At 37.9% G+C, this 15,406-nt stretch overlaps 2 protein-coding genes and 1 long non-coding RNA gene across 5 annotated transcripts; 2 read left to right on the forward strand and 1 right to left on the reverse strand.

Moving 5' to 3' along the window:
- Positions 1-1,449: 1,449 nt before the first annotated feature.
- LOC135648858 (phosphatidylinositol 4-kinase gamma 4-like) lies at positions 1,450-4,387 on the forward strand. 2 transcript variants are annotated; one of them, XM_065166836.1, is made up of 3 exons: positions 1,450-1,523; positions 2,085-3,451; positions 3,979-4,387. In XM_065166836.1, exons 2-3 carry the CDS (start codon positions 2,093-2,095, stop codon positions 4,354-4,356), a joined length of 1,737 nt encoding a protein of 578 aa, XP_065022908.1. In that variant the 5' UTR covers positions 1,450-1,523; positions 2,085-2,092; the 3' UTR covers positions 4,357-4,387. The 2 variants fall into 2 exon arrangements, with proteins under 2 accessions (XP_065022908.1, XP_065022909.1); XM_065166837.1 differs by lacking the exon at positions 1,450-1,523 and adding an exon at positions 1,924-1,985.
- Positions 4,388-5,703: 1,316 nt separating this feature from the next.
- LOC135583907 (UDP-glucose 4-epimerase GEPI48-like) lies at positions 5,704-13,021 on the reverse strand. 2 transcript variants are annotated; one of them, XM_065169475.1, is made up of 9 exons: positions 12,549-13,021; positions 10,957-11,006; positions 10,748-10,883; positions 9,994-10,095; positions 9,686-9,913; positions 8,721-8,802; positions 6,469-6,551; positions 6,093-6,197; positions 5,704-5,989 (listed from the first exon to the last, which is right to left on the reverse strand). In XM_065169475.1, exons 1-9 carry the CDS (start codon positions 12,729-12,731, stop codon positions 5,957-5,959), a joined length of 1,002 nt encoding a protein of 333 aa, XP_065025547.1. In that variant the 5' UTR covers positions 12,732-13,021; the 3' UTR covers positions 5,704-5,956. The 2 variants fall into 2 exon arrangements, with proteins under 2 accessions (XP_065025547.1, XP_065025546.1); XM_065169474.1 differs by having other exon boundaries at positions 6,106-6,197; positions 12,549-12,947.
- Positions 13,022-13,205: 184 nt separating this feature from the next.
- Positions 13,206-15,406, forward strand: LOC108951273 (uncharacterized). Its single transcript, XR_001975693.2, has 2 exons — positions 13,206-13,538; positions 14,723-15,406. It is a non-coding gene; the product is annotated as an uncharacterized LOC108951273 (long non-coding RNA).

The raw sequence follows: 15,406 nt of genomic DNA on the forward strand, positions 1-15,406 counted from the left end.
ATTATCCTTCATAAAAAAAGAGTTTGCAAATGGAAAAGAGATTATTCCCCACCATTCTTAAGTTTGAAAGAGTAGGGTCTTCCTGATTCACTTATGAGGGTCTCATACAATTCTTTGAAGAGGAATATGCTCTCATCAATTTATTATCATAGATTTCATTTATTCGATATATTACTTTGGTTCGAAGCTACTTGAGGTTTGTTTCCTAGTTATTCTTAAGTTAAGGTATTGCACATCTAAGGATTCAAGTCGATATCTCATAAGATGCTACGTTAGGGGCATACCCGATAAATACTCTCTAATATATATGTTAGTATTAGTTCATAGGATTCAATCAAATACCAAAGTTAACAGATGTATTTAGCCAGAAGTCTATTAAGAATATATGCAAGGAGCCTTTTAAAGTATGACGAGTGATCGTTGGGTTGAAACTATGATAAATTTTAGGAATGATTATTCATTTCATTCTACCGTTGATAGGTCATAAGATCACTTGTCGAATCATTAGGGCTATGAATATGAAATAATGACTTTATCTAGTGAGCTTCCCTACCAATGTTACATAGTCAATCTCTTGGTACTAAATTGATATCCTTATTAATGTCAAGTTATCAATATCATTGGACTAGGTCCCATCTAACTCTTAACCTAGTGGGTGTGATTGTATCATGTCCGAACCAAAGGTGTGTGTATATATATATATATATATATATATATATATATATATATATATATATATATATATATATATATACATATATATATATATATACATATATATATATGTATATATATATATATATATACATATATATATATGTATATATATATGTATATATATATATATACATATATATATATGTATATATATATATACATATATATATATATATGTATATATGTATATATATACATATATATATATGTATATATATATATATAATTTTTAAATATTTTTAGTATATGATAATTTTTAAAAGATCTTAATAAAAATTAGACTTTTTTTACTTATATTTAACTTAAAAGAAAACACACACACACATATACATCAAGAATATGACTAATTTTTAGGGATATAAATAGGTAATTTTGTTAGAAATTATCAAGGTAAAATTATATATATCTTCAAACTAAGTAATTTTCAAATTTATTCCTCTGCCGTCCTTAACGGCTACGCTGAGGCTCCGTTAAGTATCTTCCGTGACGAGAAGTCCTCCTGGGACCCGGAGCCAACCGTCTGTAACGATAACCGGTCCGATTCCGGTAGGATTTCCCTCCCTTCTCTCTCGCGGTTTTCGTTTCCCACTTCTTTAACCGTGACCGCCGCCCGGGGGGAGGGTGTTGGAGCAGGAGCGAAGCGGAAGACTCGCAGACAAGCCCGGAAGAGAGAGAGAGAGAGAGAAGACCAACCGATGCTCTAAATTTGAAGTAACCCCTTCCCAATCGTCCGCTTCATTAGCTATATTTTTCCCCTGATTTAAGGTGGCCTCAGTGCTCCATTGGCCCCCGGTTCTTCCCTTTCGGTAAGAATCCCTCCCATGCTCCCCCCTGGAATCCTTTTGTTTCAGGGTTTTCTCCAAAAAGGCTTCATGATTTGTTTCTTTTGATCCCAATATGATCACATTAATTTAATTTTTGATGGTCGATCCCAATTTATCCGTGGAAAGACGGTTCCTTTATGGTTCACGATCTGCATCTGTTCTTGTGATCTCTGTCTGATCACTTCGCCAACGTTTACGCGATCAATGTGGTACCTTATTTGTTAGAAAGGCGGTTCCTGGATTTGTTCCTGCTTCTTGTGAAATCAGGTCCCTCCGGGAAGTTTACATCTTTCTTGTAATTCCTCTTTTTGCTTCTCTGAGGTTAGATTTGTTTTTCTCCCTTTCCTCTTTTAACAACTACAAGGATTTGTAGGGTTTGATTTGGATTGGTTATTTCGTTCCTCGTTCTTTTCGGGTGGATCAAAATGAAGAGGAAAATAACTTGTAGGGTTTGACAAGCCCTCGATTTTTCTCCCTTTTTTGGTTTCTTTGTAGTTCGTGCAGCTAAATACAAGGTGACGGTTCTTTTGGTTTTTCTTGCAGAGAAGGGGATGTCAGCCGCCGGGGCCACTCTTGGGCCAATCCGGGAAGATCTTGCATTGTCAACATGCTATTCCAATGGAGCCGGAGGTCCACCTTGTTCACCAGAGTTGATAACGATATACCTTGCAGTTGCAGGTGCCCCTGTTATCCCCATGAGGGTCCTGGAGTCCGACTCCATCGCCTCGGTGAAACTTAAGATCCAGAGCTGCAAGGGATTCGCTGTGAAGAAGCAGAAGCTGGTATTTGATGGCCGGGAGATGGCCCGGAATGATTGTCTCATACGTGATTATGGTGTGTCCGATGGGAAAGTCCTCCATCTTATTATCAAAACATCTGATCTTCGTGTCATTACCGTGAAGACTGCATCCGGAAAGAAATTAAAGTTCCGCGTCGAGCAGGGGCGAACTGTGCATTATGTTAAGAAGCAGGTTGCAAAGAGGAATCCTAGTTTCGTCCATCTTCAAGACCAAAATTTTCTCTTCGAGGGGGAGGCGGCGGAGAAGGTTGAAGACCGGAGAGAGATACACGATATTTGCACAAATAACAATGCATTCCTGCACTTGTTCGTGCGCAGGTCGGCACAAGTCAGGACGAAGCCTATGGAGGACTCTGAGCCGTCTGTTGAAGCACCGGTAACAGTTGATAAGGGATGCGTTGATTGCTCTCAGGCATTTACGAGAAACACTCCATGTAGGGGTGCGTCGATTGAGCCAGTTATTGTCAATCCAAAGGTTGAATTGCCTCTAGTGATAAAGAATCTGCTGCGTGCTGCTCTTTCTGGATTGGAGAAGGGAAACCCACCGATCATGTCTACAGAAGGTACAGGGGGAGCCTATTTTATGCAAGACATCTCGGGCAATGAATTTGTTTCTGTGTTTAAGCCAAGCGACGAGGAACCACTGGCTAAGAACAACCCTCGTGGGCTTCCACTCTCAACTAATGGTGAAGGGTTAAAACGAGGGACGCGGGTAGGAGAAGGTGCCATTAGGGAAGTAGCAGCTTACATTCTTGATCATCCTATCAGTGGCCACCGATCATTCTCCCATGTTGATTTCGGCTTTGCCGGTGTTCCTCCAACCGTTCTTGTTCAATGCATGCACGGAGGTTTTAAACATCCTGCTGGATGTGAACAGGCAGCCATGAATTTTAAGGTTGGATCACTGCAAATGTTTGTCAAGAACTTTGGAAGTTGTGAGGAGATGGGGCCGCGGGTGTTTCCGGTGCAGGAGGTTCACAAGATCTGTGTGTTAGACATCCGATTGGCAAATGCAGATCGGCATGCTGGAAATATCTTAGTCCGCAAAGAGGGAGGAGAAGGACGTATAGTGTTGGTTCCAATCGATCACGGGTACTGCCTTCCTGAGAATGTAAGTTGGTATATTTGTTTGTCTCCTCAGTCCTATTTCTTTCATCGCAGAATTATTTTTCCCAGATTTCTAGCATGATGTTTTTTTTTTTTTTTTTTGCATTTAACAAAGATTATATATTTATTGGTTTATTGATCATGCCATCCTCTAAATCATTTTCAACTTCCTAAGGGATAATGTAGACCATGTGTCATTTAGATGGAACAAGTTTTCTGGAATCTTGGGGACATTGCATGACACTGTTCTTTATGCCAACACTTTTATTATTTTTTTGATGTGAACCACAGAGACAATGCTTTGCTTGTTTTGTTCTTCATTATTCCTTCTCAATGACTTTTGACATTTTATTAGGAGGATAGATCATCACCCTTGAAATATTGTTGTATATGTCCTTTAATAAATACCCTGATGAATATGGATCATCTCTTTATGGTTTTTCTTGCACATTTTTTTTTTTTTTATCAAGTCTACTCTTAGCATCTAGATGATTATCTATGAGTTATCATTCTTCAATGCCTCTGATACAGTTTGAGGATTGCACATTTGAGTGGCTCTACTGGCCTCAGTCTCGCCGACCTTTCGGTTCTGAAACTTTGGAGTACATAAATTCACTGGACGCTGAGCAGGACATTGCTCTGCTAAAGTTCTACGGCTGGGAAATGTCACTCGAGTGCTCTCGCACTCTTCGCATTTCCACCATGCTTTTGAGGAAGGGTGCCAAAAGAGGGCTGACTCCATTTGATATCGGAAGCATTTTATGTAGAGAAACCATCAAGAAGGAATCCAGGATCGAAGAGATAATCCATGAAGCAAAGGATGCTGTTATTCCAGGAACCAGCGAGACTGCATTCTTGGAGTCAATTTCGGAGATCATGGATCGCTATCTTGATCGACTGACCATATAGGCTGGTCAGAATCTATCCTACGTGTGTGTAAGTACGTGTGTGTGTGTGTCTATATATATATAACTGCGGGTGTGTGTGAATGGGTTACCGTCGTTGATAGGTGGATGGGAGTTTGCAAGTGTGTGAAAGACTTGGTTAGATGTAAGGCCCCCCCTCTTCTTATTCTCTCTTTGATGTGGTCATGCTTGAGCATAATCCGCAAGAGGTGAGAGGTTCTCCAGACTTCGAATAACATCTCTCTCTGTTGTTCATGTCTCAAGGTATGTTGTTGGGAGAATGGAACACAGACTCAAAAGACCTTTATAGATCCATGTCACATCTCAATTTCAGAGCATGATGTATAGCCTCTTCATAAATGTTGATGTTTTAATGGATCTGATGTGCTGATAATGCCATTGAGCTGTGCGATTGTCTTTCAGTTATATGATAGTAGACTACATTTATGATGATCAGCAGAATAACATGCAAATTTTTGGTTCATCATTACACAGTCGGAGAGAAATAATAGGCTGGAAAGATAGATTCAAAAGCAGGCATTACAAGTTATACCTACCTACCATGATTTTTATTTTGTTTTTTGGTTCCTAAATAATAGTGGATTGAGTTTTACAGGATCTGCACCTGTTGCACTTATTTAAGCGAAATTAAAACGTCAATCGATCAAAATTGAGATATACAAATATATATAAAGGTATTTAAGCTGGGTTTGATAGGAAATTCAACAAAATATATGTAGTTAGCCAAATTCAAATAGGATGAATTTTCCAGGTATTTCTTGCATCACATTAGAAGAATAGTAGCTAAGCACACACTATAAGGTGGTTTAGAGAGAATCAATGTACATAATCTTACCCATATATAATATTATCATGATTCATGACATTACATATCATGATTCATGTTATCACATGCATCCATAAATAAAAGCATGTGTCAACACACACACACACATAAGAAAATGGGGTGTCTTATTTATGTTATCACACGCATCCATAAATAAAAGCAATGTGTCAACACACACATATACAGCATCTTCTATTACAGAAAACTTCTGCATCAATATATTGCCTCGAGACATTCAGGAGACACTGCAAGCTTTCAGATTACCAACCAGTAAGAGACTAAAAAGAAACAGCAATAAGCAAAAAGTTTGGAATCTGAGGCAGCACCAAACCAGAGTGAAAGTTTCAACTACTGGTTTTTGAATTTCTCGTGTATATATCATTTATATTATCATTTGTTCCCAGTCATAGGCCGAATCAGCCTCCGAAGCCCCACCTAGCAGAATAGAAAAGCGAGGAGGGAGCCATAAGTTTAAGATGCCAAAAAAGAGACAAAGAATAGATATTTAGAAAAAAAGAAAGCAAAGATGCCTTTTAACTATAATGCTCCCATTATATCAGAACAGAAGCATTTTTTATTCATGCCACATTATATGACAAATATATCAGCTGGACCTATTCCACATTTACATGCCATTATGTTCACAATTAGTGATCTCTCTCTAAATTCATTGAAGAAATTATGTTAAGAGATTCCTCAGTTAGCAGGATCAGGTAGACCGTATCCCCAGGGGTTCTTGCTAGCCCAGTTCCACTGATCACGGCACATTTCTTCGATGCTGTACTTTGCTCTGCAGTAGCCATCATTCCAAAATTCAGATAAGAAACTAAGTGCAGCTAACTGGAACTATATAGATTTTTATTAAGAAAAAAAAATGAGCATGCAAGTATTACCGAAAATACATACTTCCAATTTAGTTCCTTCTCTGCTTTGGCAGTGCATGCATAAAGAATTTCAGCATCACCAGGTCGCCTTCCAGCCATGACCAGAGGAATTTTCTGAAAAGAATTATACGAGTCAAAACTATAGTAGAAAAACAAAAGAATGCACAGCAGATACCATGTGGCTTAACTGGTTTCCAAGCAAATATTTGTTGGTAAAACAGTGCATTTTACTTATACCATGAAGTTTAGAATGCTAATTGATATCAAGTCATCTCATGATATTAATCTTGATATCAAGTTATGCATCCCATGTTCAACATGATTGGTCAAGTAAATAGCTGGTTTGTAGTCATCTTAAGAAATCATGATGTCGAAATTGTAGTACCTTGCCTGAAGCCTTCTCAAATGCTGCCACCATTTCCAACACTGATGTTCCATTGCCAGTTCCTAGATTATAAACTTCACAGCCTGCAGCTTACACAACATTGTCAGTTCAAACATGCAAGATCCTCGCTAGCAATCAGAGTAAATGAATTAAACCTGTAAGAAAATGGTGGGATCAACCAGATAAACACTGATGGTTAGGCATCAATAATGAAGTATGGAAAATAAATTGCAAAACACAAGTCTGCTGCTTTTGCTTGAAGAAGCTATCTCTAGCCTGTAATACTAAAATTTCTTCCAACCTAATAAAGCATGCTAAAGAATTGTAGAAGTTCTATATCATGAAATCACATAATCTATTAGAGAAAGAAATATCACTAAATGCCCAAACAAGAAGGGTATAATAAGAGAGCCTCATTATAGAGATCTTAATGCTGACAACAATAGACGAACCTAAACCATATATGACTTCCAACCTATTTTGGCTTATAAGTAGCTATAATTAGTGTCAGGCTAATAAATACACTTCTAAGAATGTTAAACTTTCATTGAACCAAGTTGAAGCATAGCTATGACCAATAGCTGACTGCAATACACCACACAAGGTTCAGAAGATGACTATAATAATTATGAAACCTATTATCGGGCAACCTGAATATAAAGCTGTAAAACCAAATGACTTTGAGTGCCTATCTTCCATTGAACCCAGGTGACATAGAGGTGATCTTTAACAAACCCCACAGGATGATCTGGGTACTAATAACAATCCTGTAGTAGTACATATAGATTGATACAATTGGTACTTGGCAACAATAACCTAAGAAGCACAAACACAGACACAGACACGGCAACACATCATTTTTTTTAAAATTAGGACACAGATGTGGCGAGACACATGTATTTTTTGATATATATAATATTTGATTAATACGTTTCATAGTATTTATACTTTAATTTTATAGACTTAGCAATGTGAACAAATAACTATCATCATATAATTTTAAATGTACTTAGATAGTACAGCTGTAATACAATTAAATTTATCAGAAAACAACATAGATTCAAAATAGAACCTACATGATTTTATTTTTACAGTATATAAAACTATATATTAAATGTAAGTAATTTTTACAGTATATAAAATTACACTTCATACAAGTCTTTGTAGTTAATCTACCAAACAATGATTCAAAAAAAAAAAAAATCCACATGAGCTTGGCACCAAATTATAGCTTATAATATAAGTAGTTTAATTCTACATAGTACCCTTGATATTTCTTTCTAAATTTCTAACATATATCCACATAATTTACTTTATTCTTGACTTGTTACATGGTCAATTAACAACACAAGTTCAGGCTAAGAGTTAGTAACAAATTTACTATCAATCTAATTATCAATATAGGCATGTGTCATTATAGGACTGCTATACATGAAACACTACTATACATCGATATAATTATCAATATAGTTATGTGACCAATGTAGCAAATCATGAATTCTCACACTTTACACTTTACAATGTGACACAGGAAGAAGAGAGAATACGTGTTAACAAAAGAACGGTAGCACCATGCTGTCCTATGCAAGCTGCCAAAACCCACCATTTGCTACAACCATCAACTAGATCCCGCGTGGGCCCTTGTTTGTTGAACCGATCAAAGTCTCTCTAGTTACGAATAAAGATATGTGACCCCTCCGCACTAGTTGCTTTGTAGACTCGAAGGCCACGACATGGGCCCCGCATAAAGCTGCTGCCTCAATACCGTCAGCCCACGTGCGCATCACGAGAAGAAGGATGCGGGAGTGGTGAGGAAGGGTGCAGGAGAGTCACTCCAACATGGATATGCGTGTCCGGAAAACAAATAAATAAACAAAAGAAGACACGTATCGGACACGTGTTCAGCCGTGTTGGCGACGAATCCATGTCCAACATGGATACGCCCACCAAATCAGCATGTCTGTGCTTCATAGACAATAACAATATGTTCATTGGTAGATAATACTGTAGCACTGTAGCACGTTTCGTCCGGTACCGAGCGGTCCACATACTGATATGCCGTCAGATCGGTACGTACCACCCATACCAGGCGGTACCATTCGGTACTGCATACCATGCATATGACAACTATGTACAATAGTCTAAACTCCAAGAAGTAAATTAACTTAACCCACATGGCTGTAATATAAAACTATGTTGTCTACCAAATATATCAAGATGTACTACAAACTTTAATAGCATTGAATACACACCTATGTTGGGGTCCTCAAAGAACTTATGCAGAGCTGCAATATGTCCATCTGCTAAATCAACAACGTGGATGTAATCCCTTACCTGCAGTCATGTTAAGATGTCTATGAAACGAGAAATCGTGATAAAACTTAAATGGTAGAAGACTTTGGTTTTTGAACTCTAAGAAAACCAGTTTATACATTAGATAAACTAATAATGTACACTTCAGGTACTTAGCTGTGTCATGTGCAACAAAAGCAGCAAGAACAGTATGGGAATAAAATGCAAAGCTTATTATTCAGCACATGAAATGATAAGGAAGAGATTTAATGTGATCATTGCTATCTGAAAGCTTATTATGAAATTCTAAGAAAAAGGCTAAAAGAAACCACAATACAAGAATGAGAATGAAATCAAGTATATTGTGCAATCTATTCAAAGAAGCAACAATAAATAATATTGTCAGGGCAAATTCACCAATCGTCTTGCCTATTCCATGTCTCCTCACATCGACCATCCACTTGGCTTGATCATATGTATTATATATAGAAATGATTGTTGGTAACAAAAGTAGCCGTTGGATTATACTAAAATTTATTTATCTAATAACTGGCAGTTTATGCAAATAAATATTTAGAAGGAAAAGACAAACAAAACTTATCAAAATCTGAACTATATGTAAGTCTTCAGTTTCCAAACTGGCATTTCATAGACGTAATAGGCATATTATGCCCACAATAGGCACAAACAAATTTATAAAATTGAATATTGTGCAGATTAACAACAGAATCAGTAGAAGAAACATGGCCAAGTTCTGTTAATTAGTTCTGTTACTTGCTTCAATATAACATGTCCTTGACCAATTCACCAAGCTGGTGCCAAGAGGATCAAATCACAAAAAGATGAATTACATGTCCTTAACCAATTTTCCACTAAAAACCCAAAATAAAAGCATATAATAAATAGTTAAGGAAAAAAAGGATACCCCTGTACCATCCTTCGTTGAATAGTCATTCCCAAATACTGCTAGTGTAGGTCTCCTCCCAACAGAAACTTGCTGGATTAGTGGCATGAGATTATTGGGAATTCCACGAGGATCTTCACCAATATGTCCACTGGAATGAGCTCCGACAGGATTGAAATATCTTAATAGCATTATCTTCCAGTCACTATCTGCACGATGGATATCATGACATATTTCTTCAATCATAAGCTGCAATTGTTGATACAAAAATTGTCAGATCACATCAATAGGTACATGGAAAAAGAGGAGTCAAAGAAAAAAGAAGAAACCTTAGTTCGACCATATGGGTTCATTGCACACAAAGGGGATTCCTCTGTACAGGGTAAATCCTTAGGCCATCCATAAACAGTAGCTGATGATGAGAATACCAGCTGCAAGATTTGACACATCAATCACCCAAAGGCATTCAACACTGATATACATATACACAGAAATAATGACCCAAAAGCCATTTTGGGTCAATTATGTTAAGCTAAAGTTCCATTTTCAAATGCATTTAATAATTTACATAAAAAATCAACTTCATACGAAAAGGTTCAAAAAATATTACGTATTCAATAATATATAAAAAAGAACATCCTAATGCAGTTTATTACATTAAACGTTATTGTAGGACTCAGAAGAACAAATCTGAAGAGATATGCTACTGGGAATACTATCTTTTGTCCAACATGTCCTATAAACTTTCTCATCTTATGTGTCTCTTTCATAACCTTAATATGTGGCCCATTGTAATGTCCCCAAAGGCCAGCTTTATGTAGCAGCCCATAGGAGAAGGGTTTCAGGAGGACCTATTATTGTACTCAAATCAAAGTGGCCTTCCTCAGATGCCAATAGGGCCCTATAAAAGGTCCGTTCACAAACCTTAAGAAGTTATTCGGGTAGAGAGGAGAGGAGCATATATGATTTTCAAAGCCATAGATGCTGAAAAGTTACAAGTTTACAAAGAATGTTATTTTTATTATCCTCAATCTTCTAAAATGCAAAATCTTGGCTAATAAATGAAGTCTATCAAGAAAATACCTTTTTGCATCCATATGCAGCCATTACTTCCAAAAGAGCAATTGTACCAATGATATTATTTTTGTAATAAAGCAAGGGTTTCTGAACACTTTCACCCACTGCCTTCAGACCAGCAAAATGTATAACAGCATCAAACCTGCTGACAAAAACAGCTTAAACCCCTTTTGTTCAACTAATAAGAGCAATAAAGAGGTAAGGAAAAAACTTACTTTGTTGTAGAAAATACTTTCTCCAATGCTTCTATATCCCGAATATCAATCTGCAGAAGCGTCAGCATAATGTAGCAACCACAAGGAAAAAAAGATCTACCATTTCGGCATTCACTATGAAGTACAATCAAAACCAGGATAACAACAGGGTTTTATATATATAAGCACCTTCGCGGAAATGCTATTACAAGTCAAAACCAGAAATTTTGATGAAAACATATGATATAATTCATTTTCATGGAACACTATTAGGGGCCAGGAGTTTATTTAAGAAAACAAATTCCAGAAGCAATGAAAATAACAGTTGAAGAACAAATACAATGGCATCTGACTATTTCATCAGCATCTTTAGAAGTTGTGCAAAGATCATAGAGATTTATCTGATCCTAACGAAGCATATTCCGGTCACACCTTAAGGTCATTCTAAGAATAAAAATGGAAGTACATATAGGGTCAATTTGAAAAACTCAGCAACAAAATCCAAAAGGGTACACCTATTTCACGTTATAGTGAGACATTTTTGTGAATAACTAAAATCTAAATTGAGATTCCTTTTGTCAACAACTGAAAATAATAATCAGTGAATATGGTGGCAAAGACATCTCATCTTCCACTTAAAAGAAGATAGCACCAGGACAACTTCTGCACGAACTGGAAATCTATGCAATCGCAAGTTTACCAATGCATTATAATTCTTTCACTGAAACAAAAAAGAAAAAAAATCACCTCAAACAAAAGAAAGAAACAACAAACAAACTTTGGTATGCTGCAGATAATGACAGCACAATAAGAAGGGTGATGATGAAAAACGTAAAACTACTCAGATTTCCCTATATTTTGCTCTCATGACGGAGAATTTACTTAATTCAGTAAGGGGTTTCTCAAAATGTATGCGTTTTTCTAATGAACTAGTTCTTCTGATTTAAATGATAAAACTCCGACTAAATCAAGACCAAAAAAAAAATCTAATTCCTTTTTGCTTCGTTGAAAAGAAAAAAAATTGGACTCTAATTCACACTGTTATGAGTTCATTTCTCGTTCCCAAGGTTTTCTTAAAAAGAGTTACGTAGATGATTTAGTGTTCCTTGAATCCATGCGTCAATTTGTAACATCACGTTTCCTATTTGATATATTTGGCATCAAATGATGGCTTATGTGACTTGAACCATATGCTATATGATGCAATTGTCTTAGTTGGGGAAAGGACGGCAACAAGAGCAAGCGGCCCCAGAACCCTAATTATACAAATCCACATATCAGAATCTACAGCCACCGACCAAAAGTTCCAAATTGTTGAAGCGAAAAATCACTAAATCTACGAATACGGTAAGCTATGGTTTCATGATGCCTTCAAAACCGAAATAAAACTCAAGCCAAATGCACACTCTTTGACTAAAAAATTTCGATTTTGTCCGATGCCTTTAGGAGGAAACGAAGATGAAAACGAAATCGCCACGATGAAAACTCGCACCTTTTCGACAAAAGATCACTCATAAGTCGCAGAATCCAAGGAATCAATCAGATCCATGAAAAAGAATTCGAGACCCAAAATTCAATCTCGACTCTTTGAACCACAGAACAATATAAATTACCCGGTGAAATGTGAGGTTTTTGCCGAACTCGCCAGCGAGTTGGGCGACGCGCTGGACAGCGAACTCGGAGGAGTTATCGAGGTTGTCGACGACGACGGCGGTGAACCCTTCCAAAAGGAGTTGCAACACGGTGTGGCTCCCGACGTAACCGGCGCCGCCAGTGACCAGGACGCACCTCCCCATGACCGGAGCGAGCGATCGAGGCGGCGGAGGACGAGGCAAAGGGTGGGGTTTTGGGAAGGGAGAGAAGGGAGGAGGAGGCGTGGGCGAGAAACCTGAAGGCTGGGAGAGCGAAGTCGAGGGAATCGGGAGCAGACAATTGAATCGATCGAGGGGGCGATGGTGTGGGTTTACATGTGTTTATATACGCTCGCGGTTTGGTTCGGTTTTAGCCGCCAACATGAGACGAAATGGAATTGGCTATTGGACTGTTAAGTGGAAGAATTAAGTGTTTTAGTGTTTGTCTTACTCGATTCTACCGCCACTCGTTACGTTACCTGCGCATCAATGGTGTCTCCAGAGGATGGTCCCCACGAAAGATCGAATAAACGGGCAGGTACGCTTGAGAAACGAAAAGATATTACGAGACTCAGAGAGAACTAAAAGTGTATGTATATATATATATATACAAACACTAGAGTGGGCAGGACTACCTGCCGTTGGATTGGAAGGATCAGGTGAGCTCCACAGAATCGTCGAATCACAAGGCAGGGGGCTCAACTAGGTTAGGCTTTCGCTTCTATTCTCGGCCTTGCGAAGATGTAGGACTCTCGGACGCTTGGAAGAGGAGAGGCGGCCGGTGGTTTGACGGCACGGCGTGAGGAAGACGTAAGCGAAGGATGCGCGTCAGTCGGGAGAGACGCAGGGCGGATGAGAGATGAGAAGAGCGAAGGAAGCGCGTGGGATTCGGAAAGCGAGCAACGCGGCAACCACGAACGGAGCCGTCCGTATCAGCCGAGAAGACAATAACCATGGGACTTCCCCATCAAGGTAGATATTTTCATCGGTGAGGTCTGCCGCTAAGCTGTTGCCTGTGAGGAAATCAATTTAGTTCAAGGTGGGAATAGGGATCACAGTAAATTCTTTTTTCTCTCTTGCTTTTACTTCTCTTGAATATAGTTTCAAGAACACTTTCTAGGGTTTGAGAGAGACATCTCAATCGAAATTAGGTATCATTTAGTTGGATCTGTGATAATTCGAAAAGAACAAAGTAGTTATCCAAGTCAAATGATATCTACCAGAAAAATATTTTTGTACATCAAGTTTGTGATAATTTGAAGAAGAAAAAAAAAAGTGAACTAAAGAATGATGTCAGATAAGATATTAATTTTTATACAACCTATATGGCATTAGTGGTTAGAAATTATAAATAAAAAAATTAAATACTCTGATAATAGAAAATATATATTATCAACCTCAAATAGTTGAGAGTTTATGGCGTTGATGTTGCTGTACAACATAACATGTTATCATTCCTAAATAGGATGATAAATTTCCTTTTTTTTTTGTGTGTGTGTGTGTGTGTGTGTGTTTATCCTTCCATCATGGCAAGCATATCAATAAATATACTTGTTTAGAAACAGAAGCATGTTCCTTTCCAAAAGATTCAAGGTTAGTAACTTAATTTCCATCTTGCTTTCACAGCTCCATCTGCCTACTCCAACCAACCAGTGTTGAGGAAGACTGGCAGTTCACTTCCCCTCCTGGGCTCTGTGGATGACATAATCTACAGAGTGGAATGGTTGAGGGGCTGACACAGAGAAAAAGCTCCATGTCTTTTTAATCTTTTTAATCTCATCTCTCATGAACCAAGTGGTCAGCTGCAATCCACTGGGAGTTGCAGAATCCACACCCTGATACGCTCAGAAGCTGACAATTTTTTTCCAATATGAATGCCTCCAATCTGAATCGAGGGAGGACTCAGAGTCCACTTCCACATGTTCCACTCCTATGATTTCTCTCTATCCTGACGCATGATTCCACTCCTTTTTTGCACTAATGAAAGCTGACCCGGATGATGAGTTCTAATGCCCATCTTTAGCTATTAACACAATCCTGAGTTTGTAGAATTAGCATCATTTTCTAATCTGCTATATTTTATGATCATTTGCAACATTGAGATTGAGATGTGTCTTGGTGTGATTGTTAACAATCCATCCATGTTTACTTGTCAGGTAGTCCTGAGTTGATAGCATCACCTTCATGTCCTCTTCGGTTGTATTCTGTGGTCATCGGCAACAATGAGATTGAAATGCTTATCCACAGATGTCTGACTGCTAGCTAATATGCAACTTCCTGGCACTTGAAAAGTTACCCATAATTTTCCATGTGTCAGACAAAGCTTGAAGCAAAGACTTGTTTTACAAGTGGAAGGAGAAATGAACCATTTATTTGTCTTTGGACTTGCACAGGTCAGGAACATGATGAAAACTGTGAGTTCAATAATTGTCTCAGACCTTCCCAAACTTCTCCTCTTCCTCCATTGCATATGGTCCACATAAATTTGTTCTCCCCCATTCCCACACGATGCGTCATCTGGATAGGCTTTTGATCGTGACTTGAGATGATAGTGATGCATAACAAAAGCATTGCTTGCTTATGTTAGATTGACATGTCATGGAGTTTTGAATGAAGCAACAAAATGGCCACATCAGTCTGCAGAATTCTGTTTCAAATCTCAATCTCAAAGTCAAATCATAATATCTATCCATCACAAAGTTGGTCCCAAGCAAGTTGAAGGATTCAAGCAACTGCTTTTTTTTGCTTGTGTTGGTGTAAAAAAGAAGAATATTTTTCTCAAGCCATGTCCAATTGAGTATGCTTGGCCTTGTCATGAATCTTAGCATGTGGATTTCTTA

The sequence above is a fragment of the Musa acuminata genome, chromosome BXJ3-9 (assembly GCF_036884655.1).
Source record: "Musa acuminata AAA Group cultivar baxijiao chromosome BXJ3-9, Cavendish_Baxijiao_AAA, whole genome shotgun sequence".
Classification (NCBI taxonomy): Eukaryota; Viridiplantae; Streptophyta; class Magnoliopsida; order Zingiberales; family Musaceae; genus Musa; species Musa acuminata.

Coding starts and splice junctions, on each gene's coding strand:
- LOC135583907 (XM_065169474.1), bottom strand. CDS start 12,731: ATGGGGAGGTGCGTCCTGGTCACTGGCGGCGCCGGTTACGTCGGGAGC. Junction 11,007..12,548: donor AAAACCTCACATTTCACCGG/GTAATTTATATT, acceptor ACGCTTCTGCAG/ATTGATATTCGGGATATAGA. Junction 9,914..9,993: donor ACCCATATGGTCGAACTAAG/GTTTCTTCTTTT, acceptor CAACAATTGCAG/CTTATGATTGAAGAAATATG.
- LOC135648858 (XM_065166836.1), top strand. CDS start 2,093: ATGTCAGCCGCCGGGGCCACTCTTGGGCCAATCCGGGAAGATCTTGCA. Junction 3,452..3,978: donor GGTACTGCCTTCCTGAGAAT/GTAAGTTGGTAT, acceptor CCTCTGATACAG/TTTGAGGATTGCACATTTGA.